General features: G+C 42.8%; 1 protein-coding gene across 2 annotated transcripts in view; it reads left to right on the top strand.

Annotated features, from left to right (window-relative positions):
- The window catches only part of PLPP1 (phospholipid phosphatase 1), a 71,352-nt gene that overhangs the window by 54,516 nt on the left and 1,620 nt on the right, over positions 1 to 15,216 (top strand). For both annotated transcript variants that reach the window (XM_075269502.1, XM_075269495.1), the window contains exons 4-5: positions 11,464 to 11,521; positions 13,303 to 13,479. In XM_075269502.1, the coding sequence (XP_075125603.1) occupies positions 11,464 to 11,521; positions 13,303 to 13,479 (235 nt within the window). The remainder of the gene's footprint in view (positions 1 to 11,463; positions 11,522 to 13,302; positions 13,480 to 15,216) is intronic.

The raw sequence follows: 15,216 nt of genomic DNA, 5'->3' as shown, positions 1-15,216 counted from the left end.
GCAGACTTAGGGTTTTGTTTTTTGGGTTTTTTTTTTATGCGCTCGGATATGTCATGAAAAATATGGAAGAGCAATAAACAAAAAGTGATCCAAATGCACCATTATGGAAGACAAAAATCCTTAGTGTGAAGCCATCTGAAGAAGGATTATGTTTTTGATAGAATATTGCGAATGTATCCCGGATTGTCAAAAAGACCGAAGTATCTGCAAAAAGTCAAATAATTTCATGGCCATAAAGGTGTATTATGATATGTTAAAAAAATGGATTCATAAAAGACATGCTGTCTGCTATTTCGGCATACCTAGGCCACGGTGCCAGCTCACCATAGTAACTGACCACAGTCATGTAAGCTTTTCCAGACGTAATCCCTAGCTGTGTGGGGGGACTCATGAATTGAGGGTCACATAACTTTTTTAACTTCGAAGACATCTCTCCGTTGTCGCCTCTGCTTCCCTCTTTCTTCGTCTGTGTAATAAGTGGGAAATATAGGAAACGAAAATAACCTTTGGTTGTAAAAATACTCAGTTTATGATGAAGTGAAATTGATTTATTTTTTAGGGTCGGAGTGCAATGTTTTTGTTTTTTCTTCCTACTTTTCGGTTAGGCAGTGCCTAGTCCCTGGGTTGGAAGAAGTTTTTGCCCTGATCCTAGGACGACTTAGTCGTTTTCGAAGATCTTTTTATTGATCTCGATGGGGGGGGGAGATATAATATTTCTTCATGTGGAGATTACCACGTTGCCTTATGGGTCAGACAGTGCTCCTTGGGGAAAAAAATATACCAAGTAACTCTCCTCCAGGAAGACGGAAAACCAGTCTCCATGATGCCCCCTATTGGGAGTGGCTATCCTGGAAGTGAATGTATGACCCTTTGATAGGCCTTGTAACATAAGGATGTGTGTCAAGTCAGAATTTTCTATTTTCCTTATAGAGAAGATTCTTTCTTCTTTGGCTGATATCCTTTGTCCTATTAGGATATGTCATCAGTATGTTATATGTCAGGTTCTGACACCCGGACCCCACACAGATCAGCTGTTGCAGCATCTTTCAGGTGCCAGAAGCTGCCATTGTGTGCAGAACCGCTCTTATACAAGTGAAACCTCCGTTGTTCTGATCCGTTAGTGGACCACTAAAGTAACAGTAACACACAGAGTCTGACGGGCTCCATTGACTACAATGGGGTCGATCATTTTAAAACTATAAGTGGCAGAGTAGGACTTTTTCCTCTGCCGATTCTTAGGTGGACACTACAACGGAGACTGGCGCAGATGATATAATGTGTATAATATCCCAGTGGACATAACCGGTGCTGTGTTTTTTTTAGTTCATTTTTTTGTCAGGATTAATGATGACTGTGCTATAATTTTTACAGGTCTGAGAATATTCTCTATAACTACATAGATCATGACTCATCTGACAGTTTCAGAAACCTTTTCCTGGAAGCTGTCTTGAGTTTGGCAAGACACCCAGTGACATACGCCACGAGGCCGGTACACAGAACTGCCTGTACGCCCTCCCTAGTTAGTCGTCTACCTTGCTGTGCTCTAGTTCATTCATGTACTTATCTAGTCAACCTTCTTTCTTTTGGTCTCATTCACTTTTCGGATGGTTAGATCTCTGTTTATATCAACATGAGTTAAACATAACAGGGATAGGAATCATTTCATGCTTAAAGGGGTGTTCCCAACTCGCCTGTTCACCACCATGCAGGCTGTATGCTCTGTTCACTTCTGGTTTTCTTGGTAAATTGGTGGGCGGGGTTTCACCTGCTCTGCTACCTCTCTTCATAGCAGTACATGTTTGCAGCCAGTAATGATCGATGGTTGTAAATAAATTAGCACACTGGAATATGCACAATATGAAGCTGATGTAGCAGAGATGGATTTGATAGGTGATGAGAATCTCAAATTTAAATGCTACAGGAACACGAGTCAGCTTACTAACAGAGGCTGAAAATATTGTTCCATACCAGAGGAGTGCTGTAGCACTTGCTGCCGCTAAGCAAATCTGGCCCGCCTCCAATGCACTTCCAGGCTGCATTGCATATCCATAAAAGGATGATTATCTCTGCATTAGTTTGTGGTCATAAATGTATGTTTTTACTTCTATTACTTTTACTTCTATTATCTTTACTTACTTTACTGGAATTATCTTTACTCTATTATCTATTATCTTTACTTCTATTATCTTTACTTCTATTATCTTTACTTCTATTATCTTTTACTCCTATTATTGGTTTGGGAGTCGGTTTGGACCTGACAGATTCCCTGTTGCGGAAACGCTTTTTTGTTGCAGATTTTGTTGTGGTTTTTTGAGCCAAAGCCAGGAGTGGATTGGGCAGAAGTTAGATGTATAAGAATTTACTATGTGTTTCCCGTTCCTTTTGTAGACGTTCTTGGCTTTAGCTTAAAAAATCGCAACTAAATCTGCTTTAAAAAAAAGCTGCATTTCCTCAATGTGGGGCCTCAGCCTTAGGGTCAGTGCACACAGCGTTTTTTTGGTGCTGATTTTTAACACTGAATCTGCCACAAAATCAGCCTCCAAAAAAAGACTCCCAATAGAGTTCAGTTGGAAGGCTTTTTTGGAGGCTGATTTTGAGTCTGATTCAGCGTCAAAATCAGTGCCAAAAAAATCTGTGTGCACTGACCCTTAAGGAGTTTTCCAATCAAATTGGGGAACCCAAGGAGAACTGGGGATTGGGTAAAAGTTAAAAAACAAACAAACAAACAAATTTCTTCTAACCCCCCCCCCCCCCCCCATTCTCCGTTGCAGTGTCCCCTGTTGCATTTTGGACTTGCACTGGTTAGACCAGAAGTAAAGTTCCTGCAGTCACCACTGCCACCAATTCATGGCCTCATTGATATTTGGTACCATTGTGGGCTCAGAATTGAACGGGGGACCTGGGGCTACAACAGTATCTGTTTTTTTTTTTAATTTTTTTTATTCTTTACTCCATCACCGACCCACCTTAGGTTTTCTGATTAGGAAAAACCCTTTAAGTCTTATTGATCAATAGAGATCAGACCAAATGTAAGTATTAGTTCTGCATGGGAATGAATGGGGGCTGTCAGTGGCCGGACCTGAACGGTGTTGAAAGGACAAATTTTGGGTTGGAAAATCTCTTTTAGAACATATTGTTGCTACTGAATTGACTTCCGCCCTAGAAGACTAAGTCAACCAACGGTCTTAAGTGTCAGCTGTATACCCCAACTGTAGGGAAACGGTCTCCAAAACATCTCCATTCTGATATGCCAAAACCGATTAACATCTGTTAATCCAAGTATAAATAGGTCAAAATGCAAGAGAGTACTTTACTTTTCTGTTCTTTTCTTGGTGATGTTTCACCTTTTAAGATTTTTTAGTCTTGGCACATGAAATTCTGGAAAGAACCGCTGGCAGTACCAAGACTGACGGCCCGATGAGTAATCATGATCTTTCTGTAATGGAACGCGTTTGTTTATGGCTGTTATTGAGAATTTTGACATGCCTAGCGAATACTACTGGAATATTAATGGGGGTTTTTGTAGGTTTTCGCATTTTCGCTGTTTTGAATTTATCATTGAGATGATAGGACGTTGCTCAGCTTCATTTATAGAAGATCAGTCATCAAATGAAAAGAATGTTTTTGAATCCAAAAAGTCATTTTTTCCATTAGATACAGGAACATCATCCAAACATATGGAAAGTATCAGAAGTTCTCTTGTTAACGTAGAGGCTTCAAGCCCATCTTCAGAGACATGAGGCTGTTTTATGACTCCTCGATTTGGTTCATATCAACTCAGGTTAGGGTTTCCCGAACCAGATGGTGATTTCCCCTGGTGAATTGTAGAGATGAGCAAACACTGTTCAGATCAGCCGATCCGAACAGCACGCTCCCATAGAAATGAATGGAAGCACCTGTGACGCCGGCCGGCCGCTGGCAAAGTCAGCGTCACAGGTGCTTCCATTCATTTCCATGGGAGCGTGCTGTTCGGATCGGCCGATCCGAACAGTGTTCGCTCATCTCTAGTGAATTGGCGCCTCTGTTTTTGAATTAAGAGGGCATTGTCATTACTCCAGAGAGGAAAGCTGCAAAACCCAAATTGCTCCAAAGACAGAGGTGCCAGTACTACAGATTACAATATTTGCCCATAGCCTATTTTAGGGGACACAATATGGGTGCCGCACAACTGGAAAAGTTTGGGTCCAAATTTTGACACGTAACTGCAGATAAAATTACGGTCGTGTGCATTGGGCCGAAGCTTGTAATCAGCTGTAACTTGGCCATGAGCCCGATTTCCATTCCCTTATTATTTCGATACTTCTTGGAAACGTCTCTGGTTTATCATTAACGTTTACGATGTTTTCACCATCCCACAAGGTACATTTTCTAGTTGTATGTACTAACAATGTAACAATTGTGACCATAAATCGGTAAATGATTATTGAGTTGCGCTCGGCTCGTGTCCTCATTGGGTGATTTTTTTTGGACATGTAGTAATAATCTGCTCTAATAAATGTATTATCCACTGGACTTTGAGCTTCTATTGGAATGACATGAAGGAGATTTCCGACCTTTTCTAAATAATTTTTGAAGAAATTGGTATATTAATATAATTGGAATGGAAATACTCTATAGATTAGTCATCAAAGTCAACTTATTAATTTGTCGACATTGACATGGGTCGGCTTTAGATATATTCTTGAAAGGTCAGGAGGATATTTTTACTTTGAAAGGGTATATGGAAATGCGTTGTCCAGTGGGCCAAACACAAAAATTAGAATAAAGTGCCATCTGCATGACTTGAAAGATCTTGGTTGAAGTATCTCAATTTACGATCTTCTAGGATTTTACAGTTTACATACTAAGGTCCACAAAACGAGAACCATTTTTTTGGGTAAAGGAGACCTCAAAGAATGGCTAGATTGGTTAAAGCTGTCGGGAAGATGACGGTAAACCCAAAAATGTTACATCAGTGACCTGCAGAAGAGTCTATGGACTCCTAGCATGGCAAGCTTTGAAGACCATATTAGGCTCTTCTACAATCTACTAAGATTGTGTCCACAAAATTACCAAAAATGTACAACTGATGTTTAGAAATATGTTCCCTGGTCAGACGTGTTAGATTCTACAGCACGGTGATGACGATGGGACCAGAGATTAGCTTCTTGTGTATTTAGAGGTTTACATTGGTGGTGTAATGACGTGAGGACACTGTGATACCAACTAAGAATTATTTACAGTAAAGGTCACAACCAGCGTGACCAGCGTCAGCTTGGTTTACCAATCATCTCATGCCCACTTTCAATAGGTCTCATAGAACATCACATCCAACTGACTTCATCTGTCCAATTTAGAAAACCCATTTTCATTAAAAAATAAATTAAAAAAAAAATAAAAAAAATCCCATGCATAGAATACCCATTTTCATTTATTATAGGTAATTTTGATTTAATATAGGGAATCTTCTATTCAGATTTTTAATCTCTTGACCAGGATATCGATTTCCAAAAAAGTCCTTTTTCCCCGGAGGACCTAACCTGTCCTGGCTTACATAGGCAACCTACTAATTATGCATGGACAATGTGTAGTGCCTCATTCAGCCTGTGGTGGTGCTGTAGGAATATTAAACACTTACTCCTAGACTTCCCCACAGATTTCAGCCCATGGCTGAGGGTCTCTTTCATTAGCTTATTGTTATGGGGACCCTTCTAATAAGTTGGGATTCTCCAAAGTAGAGTAACCTTTGGCAGTTCTTATGTTTATTGTGAATACTGAATTAACGCAGATTCTATTAGCAGTATGACCTATGGTAAGTTTGTGCTAACTTATAAAGATCCCATCCATTGGCACTATTTTTTCAGTCTGTAAAACTTCCACTCTGACCCCTACATCCATTCCAAATGTGAACATAACCTTAAAATTGAATTTCTTCAAGTGTTGCAATCTCAGTGTGGTAATAAAAAGCTTGTAATGTCGCCTGGGGTTCTCCTGATAAGCTCTTTCGCAATGCTTTGTTAGAAGGGAGGTATGAGCAAGCATGTGTGTACTATTAGTGAGCATCACGTCAACTTTTGGCATTGGATTTGCCGTTACTCCTACATTTGTACAGGAGCAACTTATATAGTTAAACAGTCAAAGATATAAAAGCAAGAGGATTTACAAGGAGCCGCTGATCTTAGTGCCTAGATCCTAGGAGCCGCTGATCCTTCTCCACTGTAGATCCTTATGACACGTCCACATGATCTGCCATAAGTGGTCCCATCTCTGGGACTCCTAGTTATGTGTACAGCGGATGTCTCCTGAACCAAGAAGCTTTCCATAAACCCCATAGTCTTAAATGGTGACATGACACCCTCTAGCTAACTGGAACAGGTTTAGAGGACCCTCATATGAAGGATCTCAAATTTATAACACATCTTGGAGACTCTTCAGCCTACTCTATAGTTAATTGAAGTAAGAAGGTACATTAAACTTCTCCAGAAGACCACCTCTTTGAGAAGACCACTCCCATACCCAGACCACATTTTCTGTGTCAATTTCCATTTTTCCATATTAACCATCTCCTTTGAGAAGACCACCCTCCTAGAAGACCACTGCTTGATGCAATTTTTGGTGGTCGCCTGAAAGAGGTTTTGCGCTTTATGGTTCTCTGGCACTTAGGAGACCTCTTGAGTTTTGACAAACTTTCAACTTCAATGGAAAGTGAACAAACATGAGGGTATGGTAATTGCTCCCCCCAAAAAAATTTTTAACGCTATTCAGGAGGAGGATCCTAACCTATCTATCCTCCGGCAGGTTACGGTTCACGCACTCCCTTTAGTGTTTCGTATTGTGAACAGTCTTTGTATTTTTGCTAGTCTACTGTGGCTTTGGTTTACAGTTTTCACGCTATCTTGTGGTTTCTTGAAGGGTTGCCAGTAAATAAGAACATAATAGGTATTTGAATGACTAGACTTCCTTTGTCTTGGTCCAATAAATTTGGATATTCGGTTTCCTTAAATTTTCTTTTGGCTGATTTAAGTTTTGTGTTTTGTGTTCTGTTCCACGCTGTCTTTTGAAACGTACAAAGGAATTTCCTCTTAGAAGGGTTTCCAAGACTGGCAATAAAACAGCATTTCTTCCGCCAAAATACCCCATATTGTCTCCAGAATATAGCAGGCACGAGTCATTGGTGTACCGCCTTCTTGTGGATGTGGCGCACATGGCGTACCTCTGGGCTGTTTTGCCAATACTGTTGCTGACAACACTCTGTATACGGATGGGTCAGATTTATAGGCTTCTTTTGCTTCACATCTGGGTCAGAGCATATCTGAAATTGTGGACGAAAAACTCCAGGATGACGTTTGGTCTGTTGATAACGGGTATGTGACAGATTCCATGATAGTCAATTGTGTCCCTTGGGATCCGTTGTTGACCGCCATTAGATGGCGCCTTTTTTTTATTGTTTAATCTGTTATCCTGGTCCTATGATGGACGAGAATGTTGGATTAAACAACACTGATATGAACGGATGTTTAGTCGCGTCATACGCATTACACTTGTATTCAGGTTACCACTCTTCAAGCCCGGAAAACGGAAACCCAGTCTGCTTAAAAAGCGATTACCTACAGAAACCCGTGGACCCCCTTAGACTATAATGAGGTCTGCCCGAAAAATAATCAGCAGACCAGGTTTCTAAATTCCAAAATATTCAACTGAAGAAGAATCGGGATGCCCCCATATACATTGGTTGGGCGGCTCCGTCAAAATCAACACACACAACCGACTTCTTACAGCTCTAGTTGGACAACCTTGCCTAAATGACCAAAAATGTGAAGTTCTGAATGTTCATTGTTGGGTTAATGTAGACTTTCTACGTAGATTTTTTATTTTTAGATCTCGTACGAATTTATTATCTTTAACGGAAACGCTTAGACTTTCTCATCATTCAACATATCGGAACTGATAAAAGTGGAAGTGACTTTTCTCGAAGACTTTTTGCCCTGGCGTCACCTTGTAGGCTGGAAGTTGTCAGACAGGATAGGGATGGGTGATCTTTGCCTAAAAATATAATCTTGTGTTTTGCTTATTTTTTTACATGCATGATTATTTATTTTAATCTGGATTTTCTAAAATAGTCCTATCTGATAAAGCGTTCCTCATCCTACCACCGAATATTAACTGCTGAAACTGGAGCAGGAAGGGGTGAAATGTCCGCAGGAAATACATCAGACTTCAGGGCGGAGAGAACATTGATTTCCTGACTCTGATAATCCTAATGGTTCAGGATATTTTTGATTTATGGAGTGATGGTGGAGGAAAAGATCTCTATATGGATTATTTTATATGATAAAAGGCAGAACTGCGGAGACTGTTAGAAGTATTGGAGCATGGGCTCCAGAAAAAAACACCTTTTTCCATCCTTGCACCACTCATCTGGTTGTCACGCTCCAGGCCACTGCCTCTTCTCAGGTCAGTGACATCACGTCCACATGGTATTACTGCAGCTCAGCCCAATTCAAATGAATGGGGCTGAGATGCAATACCAAGCACAGCCAGTATACAGTGTATAGCGCTATGCTTGGTCAGCAGAGGAGAGGCCGCATCAATATCAATCCTATAGTCTGAGAAAATCCCTTTAAGGCTAAATTCACACGGAGTGTCAAAATCCTGACCAAAAAGATGGCTCCCATTGAAATCAATGAGAGCCAGTCAGGTGTTTTTTTTTCCGGGAGCGGAACAAACTGGGAAAAGAAGCGAGGTGCTCATTCTTTAGGCTATTTCGCCTCGCAATTCGGCTTGAAGACACTCCCTCCTCCCGACTAGGCCCATTCATTGGGCCTAATCCGGAGCAGAGTGTGCGACTGGATGCTGGTGCAGTGTACCGGCATTCAGTCGCGGCTACCCGTATTTTGGACTGGACCGGAGGTAGCCTCCACTTCAGGTTCCGGTCCAAAAAAACCCCATATGAACTTACCCTAATTTGTTGCAAATTTCGTTGCTTTTTTTTTTTTAGCCAAATCCAGAAGTGGATTAAGCAAAAGGTAGACGTACTTCCTATATATTTCCCATTCCTTCTGTAGTCACTTCTGGCTTTGGCTCAAAAAACCGCAACAAATCTATCCGTTGTTCTGATCCTCCGACGGGCCAGAATGGATTGGCTGACACCAGTGTGAACCTAGCGTAAGTTAGTGAGGAATTATTGATCTCTCTCCCCGGAGATGGACTGAATATCGACGTCTTGTCACTCGGTTGTATCTGAAGCTGTAAACGCTGCGCTCAATAGTCCAACTACCCCGAAACGAAACTCCTGGCGATGAAAGTCACATCAGCAGCTTTTCTTTCCCTTCTTCTAGTTGACATGATATGACCTGCTGGATCTTTGTAGAAACCTTTCATGAAGGTCCGATGAAAGATCAAAGCTCAGAAAGTTTTTATTCTTAAAGCATCCTCGAGAAGTTTTCTCGGTTGTCGCTATGTATTGTATACATCTGCCGGGGAATGTGAACCTTGGTTTTATTAAACAAGATAAAGCTCGCCGGGGGGCCATGACATAGCCGAGTCTGTTTGCTGGGGGTTAGCACCTTATTACACAGCCATATTTGGCCCGGAAAATGTGACAATTTCCAGCCCAACTCCTTACAGCATCTTGTGAGCACAGGACGGTCGAAACGTATATTAATATTTATTATAACGAGGTGTATCATTCCCTTTAAGGTGTGGCATCTGTCCTGACCCCCGATCCATAAGATAGGAGTAGCCCTTTAACTCTGCAGATCATTGGCATTGTTATTTGCCCTGCTCTGTAATGAGAGAAATGGGGGAGGGGGGGGGGGGTCATTATTTTGGGCCATCTGTCCGTTGCCAAGACTCTTCTTTTCTCGTCCATAATTGGTTTGCGCACAACAACTGGTGCCAATATGTGTACAGTATGGTGAGATAATGCCATGGGGACGCCAGTCAGCACATTGGCATGGCCTGTACGCTGACAGCTGCTGCGACTTGTCATGCTGCAAGAAATAATAGAGCTACGAGTCGTATTCTCACCGTCAAAACCAAACTGAACTTACTGACGTGCAAAGCCTTATTCACATTGTGTGCTTTTTGGGTTCTATTCAGAGCTGAATTCCTAGTTTGATGCGGATGAGCATATTATAGCATCATCTTAAAGGGGTTGTCCGGGGAGTTTCAATTTAACCTCCTTTAGGGAGTCATGTGATCGGAACCATCACTAGGCCCGGGGTGACTCCGCCTCCTCCAGGGTCATTACCTGGGCTATGGGCACTGGCTTTACTATCGTCTATGGGATGGGGGAGGAGGGAGCAATCTGCGGACCAGGCGCTGGTTCCGATGACATGACCTGGTGTTGGAAACAGGTCCAGGTTGAATAAATCCCTGGAGGAAGTAAGTTACATTTAAAGGGGTTGTCTGAGTTTATTTTAACTTGTTTCTTCTGGGAATTTATTTGACCTGGACCTGGTGATTCTGGAAATGGCGCTGCCTCCGGCTCCTCTCTAGTTTTTTCGAGCTAAACTATAGTAAAGCCAGACTCCATTGCACTAGTAACTCCCTATGGAACTGGGAGAGGAGGAAGCAAGCAGAGCGACCCAGTGGTCAGGTGCTGGTTCTGATCAGCCCGGAATCCCCAGGTCCAAAACCAGTAAATCCCTGGAGGGAAGTTAAATTAAAGCGGTTTTCCAAGAAGTTTAAAGTCTCAGGTCACCTAAGTCTCAACAGCGCCACTCTTGTTCATAGACTGTGTCTGGTACTGCAGCTCATGATTTTTCAGTTACTATGAATGTGGGAGAGCGTCGTACCATAGGCAAGAGCGTCGTCGCTTCTTGAAGGTGGGAACATCCCGACCCTTAAGTATTTATCTGCTAGATCCCTGTATGTTAAAGTTGAGGATAGAAAAGGGTTTGTCCCATGAAGACATTGCCTGCCTAAATACCCCACTTTACAGAAAGGGGACCTCACCCCTCTACGGGCCAGGGTGTAGAGCTGCACCTGTTCTAGGCTAGTCTCTGCCTGCGGCTGTTTGCAGGGAGTGTCGGAGCCTTACCCCGGGGGCTGCATTCTGAGAGGGCTGGTCTACTGAGGCAATCACTTTCATTTCTCGGTGACTCTTTCCCAGGGAATTGTTGCTATTAATACCACATCGGCGAGCCACTTCCAAACCCATGCTGGGCTCCCATAGATGTAAGGTAGCGATGCATTACAGTAAATGGATTCCTAATGATTCTGCTCCTTGTAAAGGAAATGGAGCTTTTAGATGCCTTCAGGCTGCGGTGTCACCAGACAGGTCCCGTGGCCTTACATGAGAGTCATCGAATATCCACAGACAGGCGCCAGTCACCCTGCTTTACATTGTGGCATGTAGGATTTGGTTGTGCTGGTTGCTCATGTTCACATGTCAGTATATCTAGTTTGCATAGAGATGACAGGAAGGAGCTCAGGCCAAGGCCGGTGTAATAATAGAGCCATATTGTTTATGTCTTCCAGGTTGTCCTTCTACTCAGGCCATTCTTCCTTCTCCATGTACTGCATGCTCTTCCTAGCAGTAAGTATATATAAGGTTACTTATCACGTTACAAGTAAACAGATTGTGATCTAATATATGCTATATAAGCCTATGGCGAGCGCCCTCTGTATAACCCCCATTCCGTATGGGGTTCGCTTTGGTCGGCATCACTTTCAGACGATAATGTGAAAAATGTCCAGTTGTTTTTTGCCCAACGTTTTGTTTCTTTGGGATTCCCAATTTTACGGATCCCTTGTAGGTTTGAGTCTCTTGAGGAACCCGTGAAAATGGGCAAAAATAGGATATTAAAGGGGCTCTAGCAGCAAAATCATGCTGCTAGAGCCCCACATATGCATGAATAGCCTTTAAAAAGGCTATTCAGGCACAATAAATGTTATATTACACTACCCCCCCGTTTTAAAATAAAACCCTAAAAAAGAATGTCTACTTACGCATCATGCACGATGGGCGGGCATTCAGGGTGCGCCGTCTTCTTCATCCACGCCTCTTCTTCCTCCGGTCCCGTCCTCCTCCGGCGCTCGCGAGCGGACACTGATATAAAAAAATGGCCTGGGCGCCTGCGCAGTAGCCGTAGTAAAAGCCGCGTGCTACTGAGCATGCGCCTAGGCCATTTTTTTTTTATATCAGTGTCCGCTCGCGAGCGCCGGAGGAGGACGGGATCGGAGGAAGAAGAGGTGTGGATGAAGAAGACGACACACCCTGAATGCCCGCCCAGCGTGCATGATGCGTAAGTAGAGCACATTCTTTTTTAGGGTTTTATTTTAAAAGTTTAATATAACATTTACGGTGCCTGAATAGCCTTTTTAAAGCCTATTCACGCATATGTGGGGGCTCTATCAGCAGGATTTTGCTGATAGATTTTGCATTCCTTTTTAAAGGGGCTCTGTCATATGAATAACCTCACTCGGATGGATTGATTTTAATGCAGTTTTTTTCTGAATAGAAGCTACAAGCTCTGGCTATATTGTACTGAAGCTACGACAGACATCTAGATAGATCTCCATTCACCCAGTGGAGGAAAGTTTTTGGCCTGCATTGGGAAAATATAATTATTTTTTTTATATATATATATATAATTTGTTCATTCACCCCCTTGGTCAGTTTCTCATATAACCCATGGCAGGTGATGAGTAGAGTTAGCTATGGGCCGGCTACATCTGCATTCTAGGCCCTGGGACCTGGCGGGTCTTCCCTGAGCACAGATCTCAGTATTATCTGAGGCCAATAACCAGACAGCGCTTATTAAAGCCCAATTCAGCAGCGTCTACAGGATGCGACCACACACCGCTGGATTCCGGTATCGCTTACTGAAGAGGGGTTTCTTCAGTTTCCTTGTGGCGGGAGAGAAAATGTCACATTATAGTAGATTATCCTGAGAGTTGGCAGAAAGAGGTTAATATCGGGTTATTGTCTTTCTGATTTTTCAGTATTCTGCCAATTATACTTTATATATAATTTATACTATTCTAGATGTATTAACTATTTCAGGACCAGGCCACCACTGTTTTTTGTTTTTCATATACGTGTGGTTTGCAGGCTTATATTATATATTCTGTAATGGACCTTTTATTACAACAGTAATGCAGCCTCCTAAGAAATATCCTAAGATACATGTCAGAGCTGAGCTGGATCTTTTAGGACCCAGCAGTTTATAGTCACATGACCACTAGGCCAGGAGGAGGGCCACATCATGGTCGGTTGGCAGGATAGTCACCGGCACGGAAACGTCATCTTTTACCTACGTCAGAGTTCCCTTACTGCCTGTGTATAACCTGTATTTCTTTTTGTTCCCCTTCCAGTTGTATCTTCAGTCCAGGATGAGAGGAGACTGGGCCAGACTATTACGTCCAACCATCCAGTTCGGACTTGTCGCGGTGTCCATCTACGTTGGCCTGTCCAGAGTGTCTGACTATAAGCATCACTGGAGCGATGTGCTGGTCGGACTCATCCAGGGCGCCATTGTTGCTGTTCTTATAGTAAGTATCAGTCTTTTCTATAGGACAACATTTATGCGGAATCTATACCCTAGATAAATGACAGACTGCAGGGGGTGACAGGCGATTCATACTGATGCCTTGGCCCCACTCAGTGATCGGTGGTTGTAGTCCTGGATCATTGCCATGAATTAAATGGAAGGGTTTAACCAGTCAGAGTAACCCTTAATCGTAAAGAAACCTAAGGGCTTGTTCAAAGGCTGGATTCTATCTTCCATTGTAATCAATGCAAGGCAGAGATCAGAGTAGCGCTAGATCTTGTCGCTGATTCATCCGTAGAATCCACGGGTTAGAGACGTAGTGCTGGGCCTTATCCACAGCCGAAAACTAAAAGCTCAGCTCTGGGAATCTGTCTTAGGCCCCACATTGCAGAAACGTAGCTTTTTTTGTTGCAGATTTTGCTGCAGTTTTTTGAGCCAAATCCAGGAGTGGATTGAGCAGAAGGGAGAAGTATAAGAACTTTTTTTTTTTTTTTTTTATCGAGTTCCCATTCCTCTTGTAGCCATTCTTGGCTTTAGCTCAAAAAACCGCAACGGAATCTGCAACAAAAAAAGCTGCATTTCCGCAACGTGGGGCCTCATCCTTAGGATGGAAAAGAAAAAGAATCAGAGCTGGCTGTCTGCTTGAAATTCTTCTTCACTTTGTCGTGTGAATTTCCCTTTTTAGAATCTGCTTCAATTTCCTGCAGATTTTTGTTTTTTTTTCCCCCCTCCCTGACTACACTTGTGTGTGTGAACATACCTTAACCAACTAGGCTCAATAAAAGAACAGCAGAGAATTGTGAATATGACTATAAGGCCGGTGTCCCTCTTTACAATCTGGGTATTAGATCGGTGCAGCCTGTGACCTTGTGATCGAAACTTGTATGTAAATCTCTAGTCCTGAAGGGCAGGCTGAGGTGACATTACCGGCATTAGCTCTGTGTACTGTATTGTGGCCCCTATTAGCCTTATTGTTCAGACCACTCTCCATGGACATGCTGTATCCTCCTAGTACTTGGGGGATGAGCTAAGATTTGGCTCCTTATAGGCCTGGATAATCTCTCTTTCTGTCCTGGGCACATTATACTAATAGTAGTGACCGTAGCTGGGCTGATGGGATGGAACGGCAAAAACAGACCCTGCAACGTGGTGGATGGACAGACGTGGCTAATACTGATGGCCTATACCAGGGATAGTTAACCTCTGGCGCTCCAGCTGTTGAAAAACTACAACTCCCAGCATGCATACTTGCATGGAAGTGAATGGAGCATGCTGGGTGTTGTAGTTTCACAGCAGCGGGAGTGCCGAAGGTTGTCACAGATGATGGTCAGGCCCAGTTTTGGTGCTATGATCTCCATGCCTGCTCCGTCCTGTGGCACCCAGCTGGACACTAGAGCCATCATACAGAAGAGGGGCTGAGACTCTCCTGCTATTCCTGTGCCTGGAAACATTTAGCACATGTTAATGAGGATCTTTCATGTTCTCAGCGACCACTGAAGCTGAACATGGCGTCCAGGACAACTGTTATCTGTGGGCACAAAGTTTCTTTGATCAAAGCGAACCCTCCATATAACAGGGATAATTATACCAGATTCCTTGCCGGCAGCCACGGCTTTAATTACAACCTGCATTAAAGTGTAGCTACATTTCTGGACAATTCTGGCAACGCTTGAGGCAAAAATTTATTAAACTGGGTTGGTAATTGACTTGTCTGCCCAGGGTTATTGCAAGTGATGGA

This window comes from Leptodactylus fuscus, chromosome 1, assembly GCF_031893055.1.
Source record: "Leptodactylus fuscus isolate aLepFus1 chromosome 1, aLepFus1.hap2, whole genome shotgun sequence".
NCBI classification, from domain to species: domain Eukaryota; kingdom Metazoa; phylum Chordata; class Amphibia; order Anura; family Leptodactylidae; genus Leptodactylus; species Leptodactylus fuscus.
Note: the sequence above shows the minus strand (reverse complement) of the source record. Positions and strands in the feature narration are given on the sequence as shown.